The sequence below is a fragment of the Myotis daubentonii genome, chromosome 21, assembly GCF_963259705.1.
Source record: "Myotis daubentonii chromosome 21, mMyoDau2.1, whole genome shotgun sequence".
In the NCBI taxonomy this organism is placed as follows: domain Eukaryota; kingdom Metazoa; phylum Chordata; class Mammalia; order Chiroptera; family Vespertilionidae; genus Myotis; species Myotis daubentonii.
Window position 1 is genome coordinate 5712283 of NC_081860.1, and position 20143 is coordinate 5732425.

Consider the following 20143-nt stretch of genomic DNA (forward strand, 5'->3'; position numbering starts at 1 on the left):
GAGGTAAGGAAGACCAGTTGTTAAACAGGAATTGGGACGGCCCATAGAAGGACCCTTATAGAGGGCTGAATGCAGCGGTACTCATGGTCCTGACCCGCGGCCACCATGGTGACCGGGGTCTCTGGTTTGTGCTGCTTTAGACTGCACCAGGTTTGTCTGTCTGGTGTTTGTTATCTTGGTGTTTGTTGTCAAAAAGTCATCTGCTTCTGTGTGCACACCGCTGCAATGTTTTTTGAAAAATTTTCATGACTTCAAGGAGCGAGCTGCAGGTTCTGGGCAACTTTCGGTTGCATTTGTCTAGTTTGTTTTGTCTTTGTTCTTTGTTGTCTTTGTCTTTGTCAAAATGGGTTTGGGTCAGTCATCTTCTTCGACCCCCTATCAATTAGGCCCACTCCAAGCAAGTGGAAGGGGAGCTTGATCACCTCCCGGGAAACCATAGAGCTCCCTTATGCAATTAGTCAGGAATTGGTGGAAGTCAAAAACTCACACTGTCTGGTGTATGAATATGAGATGAGAGTCTGTGTGAAGCGAAAGCTACTTTGTGCTGTCTGGCTGTACACATGAGAGGATTTGTTATCTCTTTCTATTTCTCTATCCATTGAGCCAAACCAGCCAGGGCTACACAGATATTTTGAGATTCAACACAAAAGCTTATGTGAATATTGAATTTGTTTTGTTCTTGATTAGTATTGTATTCTATGAATAACTATCTCACCTATTGATCTGTCTAAAAATTGGTTATTTCCAGGTTTGGGGTATTATAAATCAATCTGTTTGCAATATTTGCATTCAGTTATCTTTATAGATATGCATTCGACTAATCAGACTATTGTAGTATAGGTGGATATTTCACATTTTAACATATGCAGAACTGTGATTTAAAATTGTCATGCACCTTGCCTTCCCACCCATACCTAGCATATAAAAATTCCAGTTTTGTTCAACCCTGCAAGGACAGGCAGTGGTTAATCTTTTTAAATAGTAGGTCTCGAATTATCTATATATGAACTTGCTTTTGCTTTCATTTCATTTCCGAAGAGATTTTGGTGGTGAACATTTTTTCATACATTTACTTTCATTTTCTTTATCTCCTCTCTTGAGATGTTGGCTGATAAATTTGCCTAATTATAAAATTACTTATTATTTTAACCAATATCCGGACAGTTCACAATCTAAGACATATGTTTGAATTTCACTCATTCCTCCATAACTGAATGACTTCTTGCTTTATGGAACTATGGGTTTTGAATACTGTAAGGAAAATGTTTTTCTCCATTTTTAACCTATGTACAGTTTAAATCCACATGTATCATATACTTACAGGTTTTATATGCATTGTTCACATTCTCCACCACACTTTTCTAAGTATAAGCATTCAGTAACACATTAAGTGAAGTCTAGGTTTGTGATCTTTGTTGACTTCCCTCATGTAAATACCCTCTTTGTGATTAGTTTCAAAATGCCGAAATGATGGCCATGAACAAGGATATGATAAGATATTTCAGTAGGCAAATCATCGTATTTTATTTCCCACATATGATAAAGTAGCAGTCGGTATCCGCAAAAACATCTATATATCTAAAAGCCTAATATGCAAATTGTCCCCACAAGAGTTTGACTGGGAGACTGGTCACTCATATGACATGTGCTGACCACCAGAGGCCAGCATGGAATGAAGGAAGTCCCCCGGCTGGCAGCCTGAAGGCCCCGATCAGCACTGACTGCTGCCCAGGTTTGGGACGCTACTCATGCATGCATTTTGTGCACCAGGCCTCCAGTTTATAATAAAATAGTAAAATAATTGGGAAATGCAGGTGGTAAATATTTCTTTATAGTTTTGTTTACATATTATTGATTTTAAAAATACATTTCAAAATGTTTTTATTGATTTCAGAGAGGTTAGGGAAAGAGAGAGACATAGAAATATCAATGATGAGAGAGAATCATTGATAGGCTGCCTCCCACAGACCACTGACTGGGGTGGAACCCACCATTCAGCATGTGCTTTGACCAGGAAGCTGACGATAGTCACCGTGGTTGGTTTTGACAACCCGGATGAGAAAGTGGGGTCATGGCTGAACTGTGGGCACTGTGGACGGTCTTGTCCTTCACTGCAGGAGGCCTCACAGTTTGCCTTGAGGCCCAGACTGCCTTCTGATGGGTACCTCTATACCAGAGGGAACTTTTCAGAACTGAATACAAATAAAAAGTCCAGTTGCTGTCACTTTTGCTTCAAGGTGTATCTGTAAGGTTCTTTAGTATACACACCACAATGATAGTACCCCAGAAGAAAATGACTTACACAGAGGCATCCACAGAAGTTCAGAGGATCTACCCAAAATTCACAACAATGGGACAGGACATGGGATAAAAGAGACAAAATTTGAGATAATGAACAGCCTCAGACATTCACAATAAATCAGGCTCAATAAATCATATTTAGAAAGCCAAAATCAGCCTCCAAGATGCCGCTATTGCATTCCTGTTTTTTAAGTAAGACTGCAAGACCTGGCCAGTTTACTCATTGGTTAGAGCTTTGGCTTACGAGAGAATGGTCTCTGGTTCCATTACGGTCAAGGGCAAAGGCCTCAGTTTCAGTTTGAATAACAGGGCCATGTCAGGGCACATTAGGGAGGCAAGCCATTGATGTGTCTCTCTCTTGCGGATGTTTCTCTCCCTCTCTCTCTTTCTCTCTCTCCACCTACTTCTACCATTCAACTCTCTCTAGAAGTACATGTAAAAAGAATTGTAGGATCTGGGGGTGGGGGCAGAAAACAGAAAGCCTGCTAGTTGGCCGATTCATGCTTCCAACTTAGTGTTTTTAGACAATAGAAACAGGGTTTCTCTAGGGAAAGCAGTTTCTACTACAGCATGGGCTCTACACTCTCCAGTTTCCAAAGTTATGTTGCAATCCCTCAGAATCACCTTCTCTCACAGGTAAGTTAATTTTTATCACTCAAAGACTAACCTAAGTTAAAAAATGAACAGATTATTTTATTCAAAAAGCATTGGGGATTTTTGTACTTAAATGAAAGCAATGAGGGGATCATGACGATAGCACAAATTGTGTGTTTATTCTGAGATTCCTGGTCTTCATTCTAGTAGCCTCTTATGTGAAAGAAGACAGACTTCCACTGAGATCAGATGATTCTGGTAAGTGTTCTTTATATAGTTGTATGTTTTACTTATCAAACTGTTGAAGTATAGGTGAATGTTTCACCTTTTCATATATGCAGAACTGTGCTCAGAGAACATATGCCCCGTATGCACTTCTCCTGGCCCTACCACCTCTTCCCAGGCTTTTTCTGGGAGACTATAGTGACACCCCTCACTTCACGTTTCTATCTTATCACCTGTTGTACCAACCCTGCCCCATTGCTTTTGGGATGTCCTCCACTAGAACTCTAGCTCCCAAAGAAAGAGAACTAGATACTTCCCGAATCATCAGTGTCCACACACTCAGTCCTTACAGGTCGCAGCTGTGCCTTCCTGAGAAAGCTGCCTTCCATGAAGCCTAATACATTTTCTGATGAATATGGATGAATATGAGGCAACGCTGAGGGGAAGAACTCTTAGGACCATAATTATCCCTTTTAGGAATAGGGAACTGGACATCCCTGGAGAGGACAGGGTCAGTCCTGTGAACTCCTGGTCCCTGGAGAACAGGTCACATCCTTGCCCATGTGACAAAAGGTGTGATGGGGAAAAGAGGTTCATAGGCTGCAATACCTCCATGCGAGGACATGACGGTGTGACCGAACCGGGAGAATTTGGGAAACCCAGTGCTTGTTTTGTGTTTAAAGGAACAAAGAAGATGAGGCAGAGTTTGGCACGAGTTGTTTACTTTCATTCTCAGGAAAATGGGGATATGAATGGTCCTGACCAAAAGAGGGACATTGTGTAAGGTAGTTCTTTAAACTTTTCCGAAAGCAGCTCAAAGGAGGAATAGACTAGAAGAGAGATGATTGCAGTTGGGGACAGGAGGCAGAAGTCCTATCAAAGATAATGTAACTGGCAAGAGTGTGCACTGAAGACTGAGTCTTGAAGTAATGTGGTCATCTCCAGGACACATGGGCCTATTGACTGGGAAACAGTACTGAGCAGTCTGAGCCCATGGATCCTGGGGTTGGTGGCCAGAGTCTCAACAGATCTTTCTCCGAACACAGATTCCTGCAAATGCAGGGTGGTTTAAGGATACAGTTTTGTGGAACTGATATCAGGGCCTCACAGTCTTACAACTTCTGAGGTAGTGTTATCCTGGGATTGTCTGGCCTCTCTTCTGGCCCTTATATCTGGGGACCTTGATGAGACACCAAGCCCAGAATTCTAAGTACATGTCTAAGTTTGTCTGAAATGGTCCCTGTTTTTGGCAAACAGTGGAATCAGTTGTGAGTAGACCTTCCAGTCATAGGTTCCTTCATGTGCAAAGGCTTAGAGTGAAGACTGAGCTCATTCAGGAACCAACCGGCGTCCTTTAAAAAAAAAGTTTTTATTGATTCCTGAAAGAAAGAGAAAAGCAGAAATAGAAACCAGAATGATCACAGAGAATCACTGGTGGGCTGACTCCTGCAAGCCCCCCACTGGGGATCAAGCCCACAAGCCTGGCATGTGCCCCTGATGAGAATCAAACCCGAGACCCTTCAGTTCACAGGCTGGTGCTCTATCCACTGAGCAAATCAGCTGGGGCTTGTGTCCATTTTTTAAAAAATAGGAACTGGTAACAATGGGACAGGAGTGAGGTCTAGAGGAGCTTGTGATACCTTTGGCGTCTGTTCTGCAGGTGATGGGAGTAATGGAAGATTTCGAGCAGCAGAGGCAGGTGATCTGACCCAGGTTTCATTAGACTTCTGGTGGCTGAAGAATAACAAAACAAATGGCTGTGAGGGAGGTGGTAGAAAGTCTAGGAAGGAGGTTGCTGTGGTGAGCATGATGCTTAGTGGCCCATGCTGGTGACTGTGGCGGTGAAATAAGCTGTTTGATTCTGGGTTTGTGTTTTATGTGCAGCGAAGTGGATTTTCTAATTTTCAGGATGAGAGAGAGGTAAGAGCCAGGGATGACTTGAAGGTTTGCATTTGGAGCTGCAGGTATGGAAGCACCATCAACTGAGATGCAGATATTCAGAGTACAAGTGTAATGTTCATTGAGGATACCAAACTTATTTTTTATCTGTTTTGGTGTGTGATATTTCAGAGATTACTTCATGAGCATCTGGTACTCTGAGGAGAAGTTCAGGTTGAAAACTTCTTTAAAGTCGAGGTATAGTGAGCAGGGTAGTGTTGTAGATCATTTTTTTAAAAACTTTTTTTTCCTGTTTAATTGGAGACAAAGAGCAATTAAAACAAAGTGAGAATGCAGCTATTGCAACTTTACTTGTGAATCACACACCGCGATTGTGTTGAGAGCTTTGGTGTGGTCAGTAGTCTGACTAATTTACATACGGGAATGAGTGGTCATATGTGAGACACACTGGACCTGGGAGAGAGGGCCACAGGTGATAGGACCTGAGTGCTGATGGCTGTGACCTGTGAAGGGACATTAACTTCAGCACCAGAAGAGGTGGGCTCTGGATATCTGAGATTTGATGTGGTTCTCAATAGGTGAGGTTGAAGGAGAAAAACAATCAGGGAGGGAGGTTTACATAGAAGCACTGAAGGCTCCTCATTGATTGTGGACGGAAAGAGTGAAGGCGCCTCATTGAGTGTGGACTATGATGTTGGTGTAGAACTTAATTGAGTTTGAATTTTCCAGGCGTTAACCAAACCACACTTACTGAGTAATGAGTAGGAAGTCAGGGAGATGACTATTGGTGCTGGGATTGTGGGAGTGTAGGATTGAGAGAGTTATGGTAGAAAGAGTAATGTGTACTTGGATACGGCATGTGCATTCATGGCTGCAGGGCCACTGAAATCAACATAAAAGGGAATGAAAGTGGAGTTCATTTCTGGTAATATCTGGATAATGTGATATGGTTAATTTCAGATTAATTCCTGAAAAGAGGGTCTATTGCAGTGGTACTTTCTTGTTCCAGAGATTAGGTGAAATATATGTGCAAACTGCCTTTTGTTGTGGAGGGCAGTCACAGTTAGCAATAGGAATGAGAGAGCATACATCAGTGTCATCTTGGCTGGCGTTGGGAAGAGTGAAGGGTAAGAGAGAAATACATTACTGAAGGGGTGAATTGGAGTATTGCAAAAGAAGATGATTAAGAAAAATGGTCCAAGTTACGATGTATTCGTGTTACCATTGGCATTATGCCTCTCGGAATGAAGCTGTGTGAGAGAAGTGTGGTGCAAAGATTTATGTGCAGCAGGAAGTGCAAAGTGATGGCTCAGCACCCTAAGATTGTTGTCACACGGGTAAAGTGTGAGGCCAAAATGTTCAGGGTCTTGGAATGAGAATCTAAGGAACAACAAGGTTATTGCCTTACAAGAACAGTGTCAAATCACCCACAATCTCATTATGGACATCATCTCTCCGTACTCTATGTTCATGACTCCCACTGTATTGAAAGGCGCAGTGTGGACAACATGTTTGTAGTGGAGAGCGGGTAGGATCTATATGCTCATTGTCCTTATTGTCGTGGGAAGACACTGTATCAGTAGGAATATAAGGAGTGAGTGTCTTTGATGAAACAAAGGCCTTATATCTTCTTTGTAGTCAGAAGTGTAGGGAGCAGATGGATATGGAAGTTGTGGTGTATGATCAATGCAAAATTCTTGGAGAGAAGCTGATAATGGACTAAACTGTCCCCATTATGACAGGATATGAACTTTGAGGATGTGGCCATTGCCTTCTCTCCAGAGGAGTGGGGAATCCTTGATGAGGCACAGAGACTTCTGTACTGCAAAGTGATGCTGGAAGTATTTGCACTTGTATCATCTGGAGGTAAGACCCTCACATCTCTCCTAATAGACTGAGGTGATGGCATCTCGTCCTTTATATTCCACCTGTATCTTTCTCTCTGCTGCAGCCAGACCTTGGGCTCTGCAAATTTTCCTCAACCTCATGTGAAATGTGCTATAGATGCCAGTTCTGAGCTGTGTGGAGAGCCCTGAGAAATAAACTCCACAATCTTCTTTAACATTATTTTCCACAGAAACTTCAGGATGCCTCTGGGAGCCAGTCGTCTTACAGACAGCTTAATGGGTCCCACCTGCTTTTTATCTAACTGGGAGAGTGACTATGTCTAGATCCATGGCTTCTACTTCTGCACCTTTCCTCCAGATAAAGGTTCTGGGTGACTGCCTGTGCCTGATTATGTTCTTTACTTACATGAACCATGGGCTGTTCTTGTAAGACCCTCCTTCAATTGGTGTTTGTCATATTACCTTCCCTCAAAACTATTCCTAGTGGATTTGCTCTAAACCTGGGTTGCATGGTACCCTCTGTCATCTTTCATTAACACTTGGAATATTTCGGTTTTATGTATTTTGTTGAGAAAGTGGTACAGGGAGAATCCTAGTTTTTTTTTTCACAGGGTAAACATGTAGGATGGTTTTAGTGGAGGCCTGGCCCAGCTGAGTGGAAACCAGGAGAACGTGTGACACAAGGGCTCTTTTCAAATTATACCAGGAATCAGCTAGATTTCATCACTGCTCAGATGGAGGTGCTACTGCTTACACCTCATTTTTACCTTTCCTTTTAACTACATTACACTTTCTGACATGTCCTTTCACATATGACTTCCTAGCATTCAGTCATGTTCACTTCTGTGGCATTTTTCTATCACCTGCTCGTCTGCACGGTTGCCTCTGCAGTATTGATCAACTTTGACCTGCACATGTGTTAGGAGGTGCACATACCTACTTAAGTAGTCCTCAAAAAACAGCTACTCGTTTATTGAATTTTTTTTGGAATAAGATATAAACAAAATTCTGCAGAGCTTGTCTGTGTCACCTGCAGACAAGCCCTACTAAGCACTGTTAGCGTAAGGAAGGGCTGGAAGTCTTACCTCTCTTCAATGTGGTGTTTGCCATTTTTGTGTCATATTCCTGGTGTGGTCTTCCTTCCTTTATGATCTTCCCAGGCCCAGAACTTCGCTGAAGCCTATTATAAACCTTCATGAACATCTCTTTTCAGAAAATTGCATGAAGCCGAAGTGTCCTGTCCAAAACACTTTTGTAATACAACTTCCCTTTGTCACCAAAATCAACATTCATTTCCTCACCCTTTTTCTGTTTTCAGATTGTTGGCATAAAAAGGATGATGAGGAGACCTGGGCTTCTCAGCATGTATATATAGAAGGAGAGTCACAGGTCAGGGATTCTAAGACAGCTCCATCAACCCAGAAGAACCATCCATGTAAGCAGTGTTTCTCGGTGTTAAAAGATATTTTGCACCTGAATGAGTTACAAGCAGCACACTTGGAGCACAAAGGCTTCATATGTGAGCCATTTGTGAGAGAGGTATGTTCCAGTGAAAACACTCACCAGCAACAGAGGCATTCCAGGGAAAAGATATCCTGGAAAGAAGCCACGGATAAGGCCTCATTTGCGACCAGCTGCAGCTTTTACTTATCAGAGCTGACTTCAACCAACAGGGCGGTTGAGGAACATTTTCAAACTTCCTCAGAGCTTCTCCAGCACCAGGCAACTCATAACACTGAGGAGCTACACTGTGGCAGAGAGATTTCACAGGAATTTTTCAGTGGAAAAAGTCTTCACCAGTGGAGTGAATGTGAAAACGCTGCTAGCCACAACTTGAAAGTTGTTGGATGTCAGGAGGTGTGTTCTGGAGAGTGTGGCAAATGTAGGAAATATTATGGAGGAATCTTTAACCTCATTCGACATAAAAGAGTTCACTCTGGAGGAAAGCGGTATGAGTACACAGATTCTGGGAAGTCCTTCAGTGAGAGTTCCAAGATCATTCGACATCAGAGAATTCACACTGGAGAAAAGCCTTATGAGTGTTGTGAATGTGGGAAAGCTTTTACCCGCAATAGTTCCCTTCTTATACACAAGAGAGTTCATACAGGAGAAAAACCTTATGAATGTAGTGAATGTGGGAAGACTTTTAGGGAAAATAGTCACCTCCTTATCCACAGGAGAGTTCACACTGGAGAAAAACCTTATGAATATGGTGAATGTGGGAAGTCTTTTAGGGATAATAGTCATCTCCTTATCCACAAGAGAGTTCACACTGGAGAAAAACCTTATGAATGTAGTGAATGTGGGAAGACTTTTAGGCAAAATAGTCACCTCCTTATCCACAGGAGAGTTCACACTGGAGAAAAACCTTATGAATGTGGTGAATGTGGGAAGTCTTTTAGGGATAACAGTCAGCTCCTTATCCACAAGAGTGTTCACACTGGAGGAAAGCCTCATGTGTGTAGTGAATGTGGGAAAGCTTTTAACTGCAATTATTATCTTGTTATCCACAAGAGAGTTCACACTGGAGAAAAACCTTATAAATGTGGTGAATGTGGAAAGTCTTTTAGGGTTTGTCGCCTGCTGCTTATCCACAAAAGAGTTCACTCTGAAGAAAAACCTTATGAATGTAATAAATGCGGAAAGTCTTTTAGGCAAAATAGTCACCTCCTTATCCACAAGATAGTTCACGCTGGAGAAAAACCTTATGAATGTGGTGAATGTGGGAAGTCTTTTAGGGATAATACGCAGCTCTTTATCCACAAGAGAGTTCACACTGGAGAAAAACCTTATGTGTGTCGTGAATGTGGGAAGCCTTTTAGGCTAAATACTCAGCTCCTTATCCACAAGAGAGTTCACACTGGAGAAAAACCTTATGAATGTAGTGAATGTGGTAAGTCTTTTAGGCAAAACAGTCACCTCCTTATCCACAGGAGAGTTCACACTGGAGAAAAACCTTATGAATGTGGTGAATGTGGGAAGTCTTTTCGGGATAATAGTCATCTCCTTAATCACAAGAGAGTTCACACTGGAGAAAAGCCTCATGTGTGTAGTGAATGTGGGAAAGCTTTTAACTGCAATTATTCTCTTATCCACAAGCGAGTTCACACTGGAGAAAAACCTTATGAATGTGGTGAATGTGGAAAGTCTTTTAGGGTTAGTAGCCTGCTCCTTATCCACAAGAGAGTTCACACTGGAGAAAAACCTTATAAATGTAGTGAATGCGGAAAGTCTTTTAGGCAAAATAGTCACCTCTTTATCCACAAGAGAGTTCACACTGGAGAAAAACGTTATGAATGTGGTGAATGTGGGAAATCCTTTAGCCAAAATAGTCAGCTCCTTATCCACAAGAGAGTTCACACTGGAGAAAAACCTTATGTGTGTCGTGAATGTGGGAAATCCTTTAGCCAAAATAGTCAGCTCCTTATCCACAAGCATGTTCACACTGGGGAAAGCCTAATGAGTGTACAGATTGTGGGAGATCTTTTAGCCGAAAATACGGCCTCATGAGAGACCTGACCGTTCACACAAGAGAAAAGCCTTAAATGTAAGGGGAATGTTTCCTTAATCTTACTCAGAATAACAACCGTGAAGGAGACTCTATGGTACACAGTTGCTGTAATATTATCCCTTTTTATCAGGACAGACACTCTGCTAGATTCCTCCTCAGTTTCAGGTACATGTGAGGCTTTAAGGAGCTACTTGAAGTTGCCATTCTGCCCAGGCCTCCTATCCGATTGATGTCACTATGTGTGATTGTGGCTGAAGTGATTTCACCTCTACTACCTGGCTCACCTGAACAGTGTGAATCAGTCACAATCACACTGTACTTTTTTTGCTTGAATCAATTCTAAATACTCTGACCTCTTGGCAGGATCTTCATTCCTTTCTGTCTGACTAGGGAATGGGCCTTGTCCAGTGTTTTTCCAGAATAGCCATCCTCAGAAAAGAAGTGATACCTCTTGCAGGTAGTTGTGGTTCTCACATTATGCTGTGATGATTGTCTTAGGTTCTATTTCACCTATCTGAACATCGCTGGTTATGAAATATGATATTTGGGTAACATTCTTTTTTCTGTTGTACCTTTAATTGTGATGATTCTATTCACTGCCTGCAATGTTTTGGAAGCACTGTTGTGATCTGTCACCAGGTAGATGTGAAGCAATATTGTGTGGACGTCAAACCTTCAGTGCTTTGGGAAGGAGAACATGATGGCAGAAAATCATTTTTCATCCAAAACTGGCTTATTTTGCATTGCTTCCTAAGGTGTTGAAAGAAAGACTGCATACCTTTGTGGTCTTAATTTATATCCTGGTACCTTGGTTATGCGTGCAGTCAGTGGTCACCCAGAAGATGAGACCTTTGCCGTCATTCTGTGAACAATATGAATTATGTTCTTTGTTCACAGTTTGTATTACTTCATTCTTGTCAATGTTTAGGGGACCTCCTCCCCACATACTACAAAGAAGCCAAGTGCCATGAAGTTCAAAAATTCATCGTCTTGTGACTTTTATTGTAAGTCTCTGAGGTTAACCTACCATTGAGACAGAAACACTGTATTCATAGTGATGAGAGAGACTGCAGTAAATTATATGCAAATTGTCTCTTCTGAACATGAATCCACAAATGTTCCTGGGCCTGTCCCCTGTGTGACCTTTTTGTACACACATTCTCAGCACATCCAAAAGTGTTTCCTGTAGCTGAAGTCATTGGCAGGTAAAATAATTGAATGGATTTGTGGATTCCCCTGGTCCCTGTAAGGTGTTCACCACAAAGTCATTTCTCAATATGTAAGAACTCAAAGCTAAAGGAAGGATAATCCTGTAATCAGTCCCAGGATGTCTTTTTTCACCAGTCAGCATTGTTGTTGATTCCATGGCAGCAGTCTTCACTGCCTGCCAATATTTGCTGCCACTGAGGCAATGATGTTTCTCCCAGGATATAGAAACTGACGTGCAAGAAAGTGCACTAACTCTGTGAAGCCATCACACGTGAAATAATCTCTGTAACTATATTCAAGGTGTGCCAAAAGTAGGCTTTCAGTTGTGAGTACACAAAACACAGCTCTTGTTCTTTTTAAAACATATTTTTAAAATAGCTTTGTTTTATTTTGCTTAGAAAGAGAGGAAGGCATGGGGGGAGAGAGATAAACATCCATGAGCTTTCTCCCACACACCCCTTAATGAGGACCCAGTTGTGTCTGCGGACTGACCTAGAGTTCAACCAGGAACCTTTTAGTTCACTGGATGACACCCATCCAACTGTGGCACAAGGTGAAAGCAGAGTTTATTCCTGTATTTTTTATTTGTTAGTTATTATTTTCCATACAACAACTCTAAATCTACATTTCCCACACTCTTCATTTTCCTCCTGCCCTTTTATAATCCCTCTTTCCGGCTTTCCCAGTCTTTCATGCAATCATTACTTTTCCATCATTTACATTAGATTAGTTTATATTCTTCATAGTTTAGTATGTGCGATATAGTGTGTACTTTTTAACAAGCACCGTTGTTCATAATGCTACACAGATATATTTTAAAAATATAGTTTATTTCTTATCAGAGAGGAAGGTGGGGAGGGGGGAGGGAAAGAGAGGGAAAGAGATAGACATCAATGATGAGAGAGAATCATTGATCAGGTGCCTCCTGCTTGCTCCATACTGGGGATCAAGGCTTCAACCCAGGCATGTGCCCTTGACTGGAATTGGACTTTGGATCCTTCAGTTCACAGGCCGATGCTCATCTATCCACTGAGCCAAACCAGCCTGGGCTACACAGATATTTTGAGATTCAACAAAAATGCTATGTGAATATTGAATTTGTTTTGTTTCTGATTAGTATTGCATTCTCTGAATAACTACTTCAGCTATTGATCTGCTTATAAAATTGGTTATTTCCAGGTTTGGGGTGTCCTATCTAATAATAGACAACCATGGTAATTGACTGTACCTTTTCTAGACCTCCCATTGGCTAATCAGAGCAATATTCAAATTAACCACCAACATAATGGCGGCTAATTTGCATACTGTAGGCAGGGAGGGACAGTGGGTGCCACCATCCCCGCCCCCAAGTGAGGCCACACGTGGTGTGTTGCTCAGGTGGGGCACGGCGATCGTGGGGTAACCACCCTGCGTGTGGTCCCAGCCGGCCCAGGGCTCCGGAGGTGCAAGGCAGACCTCCTGATCCTTTCCCTCAGCAGGCAGGTTCCAATCAATCTTCAGTTTCTACTGAAAGGAATGTGGTGCCTCCATGGGTAGCCTCCCAGGATTCGGACTCGCAGGCTCTGGAGTGGAGACTTCAACAAGGACTTCAGCAACTGCTCAGGGGAAAAACCACCACCTCCCTACTCCACAGCTGCTTCTGTGTCTGCAACAAACTGTGCATGCTCCTCCCTGTGACATGGGCGGGGCCAGAGCTTGAGTTGAGTGGATCCACACTAATGATAGCAGCTGGACCAGTGCAGGGTTGGAGGGCGGGAGGGTGGGGAAGGAGCAAGGAAGAAGCCCTGATTCCCTGCTCCTCCTCCCAAAGACATGGCCCTTGCTGCTGTCATGATAACAGGAGTTGTGTTCTTCTAACTCTGTTTGGGTAAAGGAAACAAGTGTCTGTTGACTTCTGATCTTACTCTCAGAGCTTCCAGTTAATCCCTCTGGATGCATCATATCCAACCTCCAAAGGATGCAAGGGGCAGGATCTACCTTTGGTCCATAGTTGAGGAAACTGACCAATAAACACATGTGTCTCATTCCTCAGTGTCAACTCCCACAGAAATCTCTGGGTAATGACTCAGATTCTATATCTAAGGGTATATTTTCTTCTCCTTTCATGTTTAATTCAGCCCCAGGAATCAAATAATACAATAAAGAATAAAATGTGTTCAGAGGGCTCAACATTGTACTCCCAGGGCCTTTGGTCCTGCACAAACCACAGAGCTCAGTTATCCTTAGATGAAAGGAAAGGAAAGAGAAACGTGAAAGGTTTCCAAGCTCAGTTAGAGAGACATCTGATAACCACATATTAAGGACACGACATTAACTTAGGGGTGGAAAGGACACAAATGAAATAGGAGATGGAGCCATTTGGAGTGAGCAGGCCAGCAGGGAGGCAGTTGGGGGTGAGCAGGCTGGTGGGGGGGGGGGTAGTAGGGGTGAGGACACTGGTACAGGGGGCAGTTGGAGGTGATCAGGCTGGCAGGGAGTCATTTGGGGGCAAGTAGGCTGTCAGTGGTGGGGGGGGAGTTGGGGACAAGCAGGCTGGCAGGCAGAGTGGTTAGGGGCAATCAGGCAGGCAAGCAGGTGAGTGGTTAGAAGCCAGCAGTCCCAGATTGTCAGGGGGATGTCCGACCACCAGTTTAGGCCTGATCCCTGTAAACCGGCAGGAGGACATCCTTCCATGGGTCCCAGATTGGAGAGTGTGCAGGCCAGGCTGAGGGACAACCCGCCCACCAAGAGCACAAAGTTTTGTGCACCAGGCCTCTAGTTATAAATAAATCTGTTTGGAATATTTTCATTCAGTTATCTTTATAGATATCCATTCAACTAAAACTGTTGCAGTATAGGTGAATGTTTCACATTTTAACATATGCAGAACTGTGATTTCAAATTGTCATGCACTTTGCCTTCCCACCCATGCCCAGCATATAAAAATTCCAGTTTTTGTTCAACCCTGCAAGGACATGCAATGGTTAATCTTTTTAAAGAGTAGGTCTGGAATTGTCTATATATGAACTTGCTTTTGCTTTCATTACATTTCCTAAGAATTTTTGATGGTGAAAAGTTTTTCATACATTTATTTTCGTTGTCTTTATCTCCTTTGTTAAGATGATGGCTCAGAAATTTGCCTATTTTAAAAATAAATTATTATTTTAACCAATATGAGGACAATTGACAATCTAAGATATATATTTGACTTTCACTGATTCCTCAATAACTGAATGACTTCTTCCTGTATGGAACTATGGGTTTTGAATATTGTAAGCAAGATGTTATTCTCAATTTTTAACTTATGTACAATTTGAATCCACATGTACCATATACTTACAGGTTTTATATGCATTGTTAACATTCTCCTCCACTCTTTTCTAAGAATAAGCATTCAATAATACATTAAGTGAAGTCTAGGTTTATAATCTTTATTAACTTCCCTCATGTAAATCCTTTCATTGTGGTTAGTTTCAAACTGCCAAAATGATGGTACTGAACAAGGATATGATAAGATATTTCAGTAGCAAATCATCATATTTTATTTCCAACATATTGATAAGGTAGCCATCAGTATCCTCAAGAACATCTACACTAATAAAAGACAAAGATGTTAATTGACTGTACATTTGCTACACCCACCAGCCAATCAGAATGACGACATGGAAATTAACCCTACCAAGATAGCGGTTAATTTGCATATACCAGCTGGGAGCGAAGACTGAAGACAATGTAGAAGGAAGTGAAGCACTGCAGAAGAGAGCAAAGTAGAGGCGGTGGAGACAGTAACAGAGCCAAGCGGCGGAGGCCCCAGGGAAACAAGGCGGGAGTGAAGCCTGCCTCAGTGGGTTTCGGTCCCTTCTCTGCTTCGCTCCAGCTGCAGGAAGCCCTATTCTTGCAGGAATCTTCCTGCAATGGGCCTCTAGTCTATATATATATATATATATATATATATATATATATATATATATAAGCCTAGTATGCAAGTTGTCCCCACAGGAGTTTGACTTGGTGATTGATCACTCAATATGACATGCGCTGACCACCAAGAGGCGGCGTGGAATGAAGGAAGGCCCTGCTCACAGCCAAAAGGAAGGGCCCGGCTGGCAGCCGGAAGGCCCTGATCAGCCCTAATTACTGGCCCGGTCTGGGGATGCTACTCGTGCATGCATTTTGTGCACCAGATTTACAGTTTATAATAAAATAGTAAAAGAATTGGGAAATGGCAAGTTTTAAATATTTCTTTAAGGTTTTGTTTACATCTTATTGATTTTAAAAATACATTTCAAAATGTTTTTATTGATTTCAGAGAGGTTAGAGAGAGGGAGAGAGAGATAGAAACATCAATGATGAAAGAGAATCATCGATATGCTGCCTCCCACAGGCCACCTACTGGGGTGGAACCCACAGTTTAGCATGTGCTTTGACCAGGAAGCTGACGATAGTCACTGTGGTTGGTTTCGACAACCACGATCAGAAAGTGGGGTCATGGCTGAACTGTAGGCCCTGTGGACGGACTTGACCTTCTCTGGAGGAAGGCTCACAGATTAACTTGATCCTCAGGCTACCTTCCATTGGGTACCTCTGTACCAGAGGAATTTTCCATAACTGAATGCAAATAAAAAGTCCAGTGGCTGACACTTTTGCTTAAAGGTGTATCTGTAAGGTACTTTAGTATACTCACCACAAGGATAGTACCCCAGAAGAAAATGACATACACAGAGGCAGAATTGATCATAAGCACCCACAGAATTTCAGAGGATCTGGCCAAAACTCACAACAATGAGACAGGATATGGAACAAATGCAATAATATTTGAGATAATGAAGAGCCTCGGACCTTTACAATAAATCAAGCTCAATAAATCATCTTTAGCCTTTTGATCGGGGCGGTGGCTACAGCTGCTGAGCCAGAGGCACCCACACTCCCAGCTCCTCTCTGCACCTCCACTCAGATTCCTGCCCTCAGGCCATCTCCTTCACCAAGGACTTCCTCCACCGCCATCTCCACCAAGACAGCCGTGGCTCCTATCGAGCAGGTCAAGCCACTGTTGCAGGTGCAACATGCCAGACAGCAGATCACGGCCGACAAGCAGTATGTGGACTGCATCGTGTCCATCCCCGAGGAGCAGGGCGCACTGTCTTTCTGGAGGGGCGACATGGCCAACACCATCTGCCATCCGCTACCTCCCCACCCAAGCACACAACTTCGCCTTCAAGGATAAGGATAAGCAGGTCACCCTGGGGGGCGCGGACAAGCACACCCAGTCCTGGAGGTACTTGGCTGGCCACCTCCCTCTGCTTCCTCTGCCCCTGGATTTCACCCGGACCCGGCTGGTGGCGGACGTGGGGATATCGGGCACTGAGCAGAAGTTCAAGGGTCTGGGAGCCTGCCTGGTGCAGATCAGCAAGTCGGACGGCATCCGGGGCTGGTACCAGGGTTTCAGCTTCTCCACGCAAGGCATCATCATCAGCTACCAGGCAGCCTACTTTGGGGTGTACACCATGGCCAAAGCCAGGCCCCCCTACCCCAAGAACACCCACATCCTCACCAGCTGGACGATCCCCCGGTCTGTGATGCCTTGGCGGGCCTGGATTCCTACCCCTTTGGCCCCGGGCAGTGTAGGAGGACGCTGAAGTCGGGCGCCAAGGAGCCGGCATCCTGCACATGCGCACTATTGAGCGCCGGTGGCAGGTCCTCAGGGCTGAGAGCGCCAAGGCCTTCAAGGGCGCCTGGTCCAACGTCCTCAGGGGCAGGGGCATCGCCTTCGTGCTGGTCCTGTCCCTCGAGCTGCAGAAGGGCCTCTAGGGGTCCCACAGCCCAGACACGGGGCCGCAGGGCCGCGGAGGCCCCTCATGGTTACCGATCATTGACCTTCCAGAAAATTCCAACGTCCCCCCCGCCCCCCGCCCCCCCGTCCCCCTCGCCAGATGATGGGAGCACCGGGTTTGTCTCTAGGATGAAACCCTTCTGATCATGACCACTGACACTGCATTCAACGCCTCGATGGGGGGGGGCACTCCCACGTCCTGCGGGTTCCCATCCGCCCCCCGCCCCACAGGACCGCCCCTCCCGGCCTTGCGGGCCTCTGTGGGTAGCTTTTATTTAAAGGAAATCATGTCTCCATCCGTGCTTGCGCACTCTCCTCTGCACAGGGAAGTATCCGCAAAACCCTTCTCTGTGGGGCATTCTGCAAACAAACCCAGACATGGAGGGGGAAAAAAGAAAAAAAAATCATCTTTAGAAAACCACCATCAGCCTCCGAGGTCTCCAGAGGATCCTGTGTTTGAGGAAAGACTGGAAGACCTGGCCAGTTCCTCAGTGGTCAGTGCTTTGGCTCCAGGAGTGAATGGTCTCTGGTTCCATTATGGTCAAGGGCAAAGACCTCAATTGGGGGTTTAATCCTAGGGCCATGTCAGGGCACATAAGGAAGGAAACCAATGGATGTGTGTCTTCCTTGTGGATTTCTCTCTCTCTCTCTCTCTCTCTCTCTCTCTCTCTCTCTCTCTCTCTCTCTCTCTCTCCCTCTCCCCCCCTCCCCCCACATCCGCCCACCCTTCCATCCTCTCTAGAGTAAATTGAACAAGAATCGTAGGGTGAGGGGGAAAAAAGAAAAAGAAAGTCTGCTAGTTGCCCAATTCATGCTTCCTACTTAGTGTTTTTAGACATTAGAAACCTGGGTTTCTCTAGGGAAGCACAATTTCTACTTCACCATGGGCTCTACACTCCTTAGTTTCCAAATCTATGTTGCAATCCCTCAGAATCACCTTCTCTCACAGGTAGGTTAATTTTTATCACTCAAAGACTAACCTAAGTTAAAAAAAATAAACAGATTACTTTATTCAAAAAGCATTGGGGATTTTTGTGCTTGAATAAAAGCAATGAGGGGATCATGAGGATGGCACAAATTGTGTGGGTTTATTCTCATTTGTGGTCATGATTCTAGTAGCCTCTTTTGTGAAAGAAGACAGACTTCCACTGAGATCAGATGATTCTGGTAAACGTTCTTTATATAGATGTATGTTTTACTTACCAAACTGTTGCAGTATACGTGAATGTTTTACATTTCCATATATGCAGAGCTGTGCTCAGAGGATATATGCCCCGTATGGACTTATCCTGGCCCTCACACCTCTTCCCACACTGTCTGAGGGAGACTGCAGTGATCACCCTGGCTTCACGTTTCTGTCTTATCACCTGTTGTAGCAACCTTACCCCATTTGTTTTGGGATGTCCTCCACTAGAATGCCAGCTCCCAAGGACAGACAACTTGATACTTCCTGAGTCTGGAATAGTCAACAGTGTCCACACCCTCGGTCCTCACACATCACAGATGTGCCTGCCTGAGACAGTTGTCCTCCGTGCAGCCTGATTTCTGATGCATATGGATGAATATGGGGCAACGCTGAGGGGAAGAACTCTAAGGCCCATAATTATCCATTTTAGGAATAAGGAATTGGACATTCCTGGAGAGGAGAGGGACAGTCCTGTGAGACTCCTGGTCCCTGGAGAACAGGTCACACCCCTGCCCATGTCAAAGATATGCTGACACCTAATAGAGGAAGGTACCTAGGTATGCTCAGTGCATGACTCCAGAACTTCTGTATCCTGGTAATCTAGTGGGAGTGCATGGCCATCAGGGAGCACTGTGACCAGCAGGAGGAAGGAGCCCCAGTGGGGATGGGGAGAACAATAAAGGAAACACATTTAGCACATGTTCATGCACAGAATGAGTGGAAAGCACAGGGTCACCATTGATGTAAATGTCAGCATATTTTACTATGATCCCCAATGGGAGTGCCCACCAGGGCAATTGAAATGATAAAGAGACTTGGAGGCTGGGTAGTGAGTGATGTTGATGTAAAAGAACATGGATGCTGGAATGCTTGCAGTCCTGTGTGCTTCCTGATCAACTCTCTTATCATATGTGTCTTCTCCCTCACCACAGTGTAGGAACTGAGATAAGCCAGGGATTTAAACAACTTCTCACTCAGTAGTAGTTCTGAGTTTACTGCCAGTGAACAATGACCAAACGCCTTTTTTTGAAGTTCATGCATTTGAATCTTGCCCGTGATGGCTTAGGGAAGCTCAGGGACTAAGTGCACCTGGATGAAGAGAAAGCAATCCATGCAGACTAACTCCTGCGGTTATTTCCTACCAAAGTCCCCCAGATTGATTGGCACCTTATGGTTTCCTTCATAGGGCCCACCAAGTATATCAGGTTACCCTTTTAAAGCCCTGAATGTCGCTACAGCCCCGTGATGAGCTTTGACCCAATAATGTGGTGGGAGTGAAGACTGTCACTACTAACACAAGAGTCTGGAATCAGAGACTGACATTCTCTCTGTTCATTACTACTAACACCAGAAGTTACCTACATGGTGAGTGCACCTTGTTCATTGCTACTAACACCTAGCAGGTACCTACATAGTGGCTGCATCTTTACCTGGTCCCTGGAGAACCAGGGAGGACATGTGGCATCAACAAGAAAGAGACCTTCTTTAGTATAAGCCACTGAAGCTTTGGGGCTGTTTGTTACTACAACATCTATGGGTTCTAATGGCTGTGCGTTAACAAT

The 20143-nt window shown here is 44.0% G+C and overlaps 1 protein-coding gene and 1 pseudogene across 1 annotated transcript in view; both read left to right on the forward strand.

The window, feature by feature from the left end:
* The window catches only part of LOC132223023 (zinc finger protein 135-like), a gene marked incomplete at its 3' end in the record, with an annotated part of 46401 nt that extends 36106 nt beyond the window's left edge, over positions 1 to 10295 (forward strand). Inside the window, exons 3-4 of the mRNA XM_059678416.1 lie at positions 8795 to 9299; positions 9633 to 10295. Coding sequence (XP_059534399.1) covers positions 8795 to 9299; positions 9633 to 10295 — 1168 coding nt within the window. The remainder of the gene's footprint in view (positions 1 to 8794; positions 9300 to 9632) is intronic.
* Positions 10296 to 15051: 4756 nt separating this feature from the next.
* Positions 15052 to 17373, forward strand: LOC132223024 (ADP/ATP translocase 3-like; annotated as a pseudogene).
* Positions 17374 to 20143: the final 2770 nt, after the last annotated feature.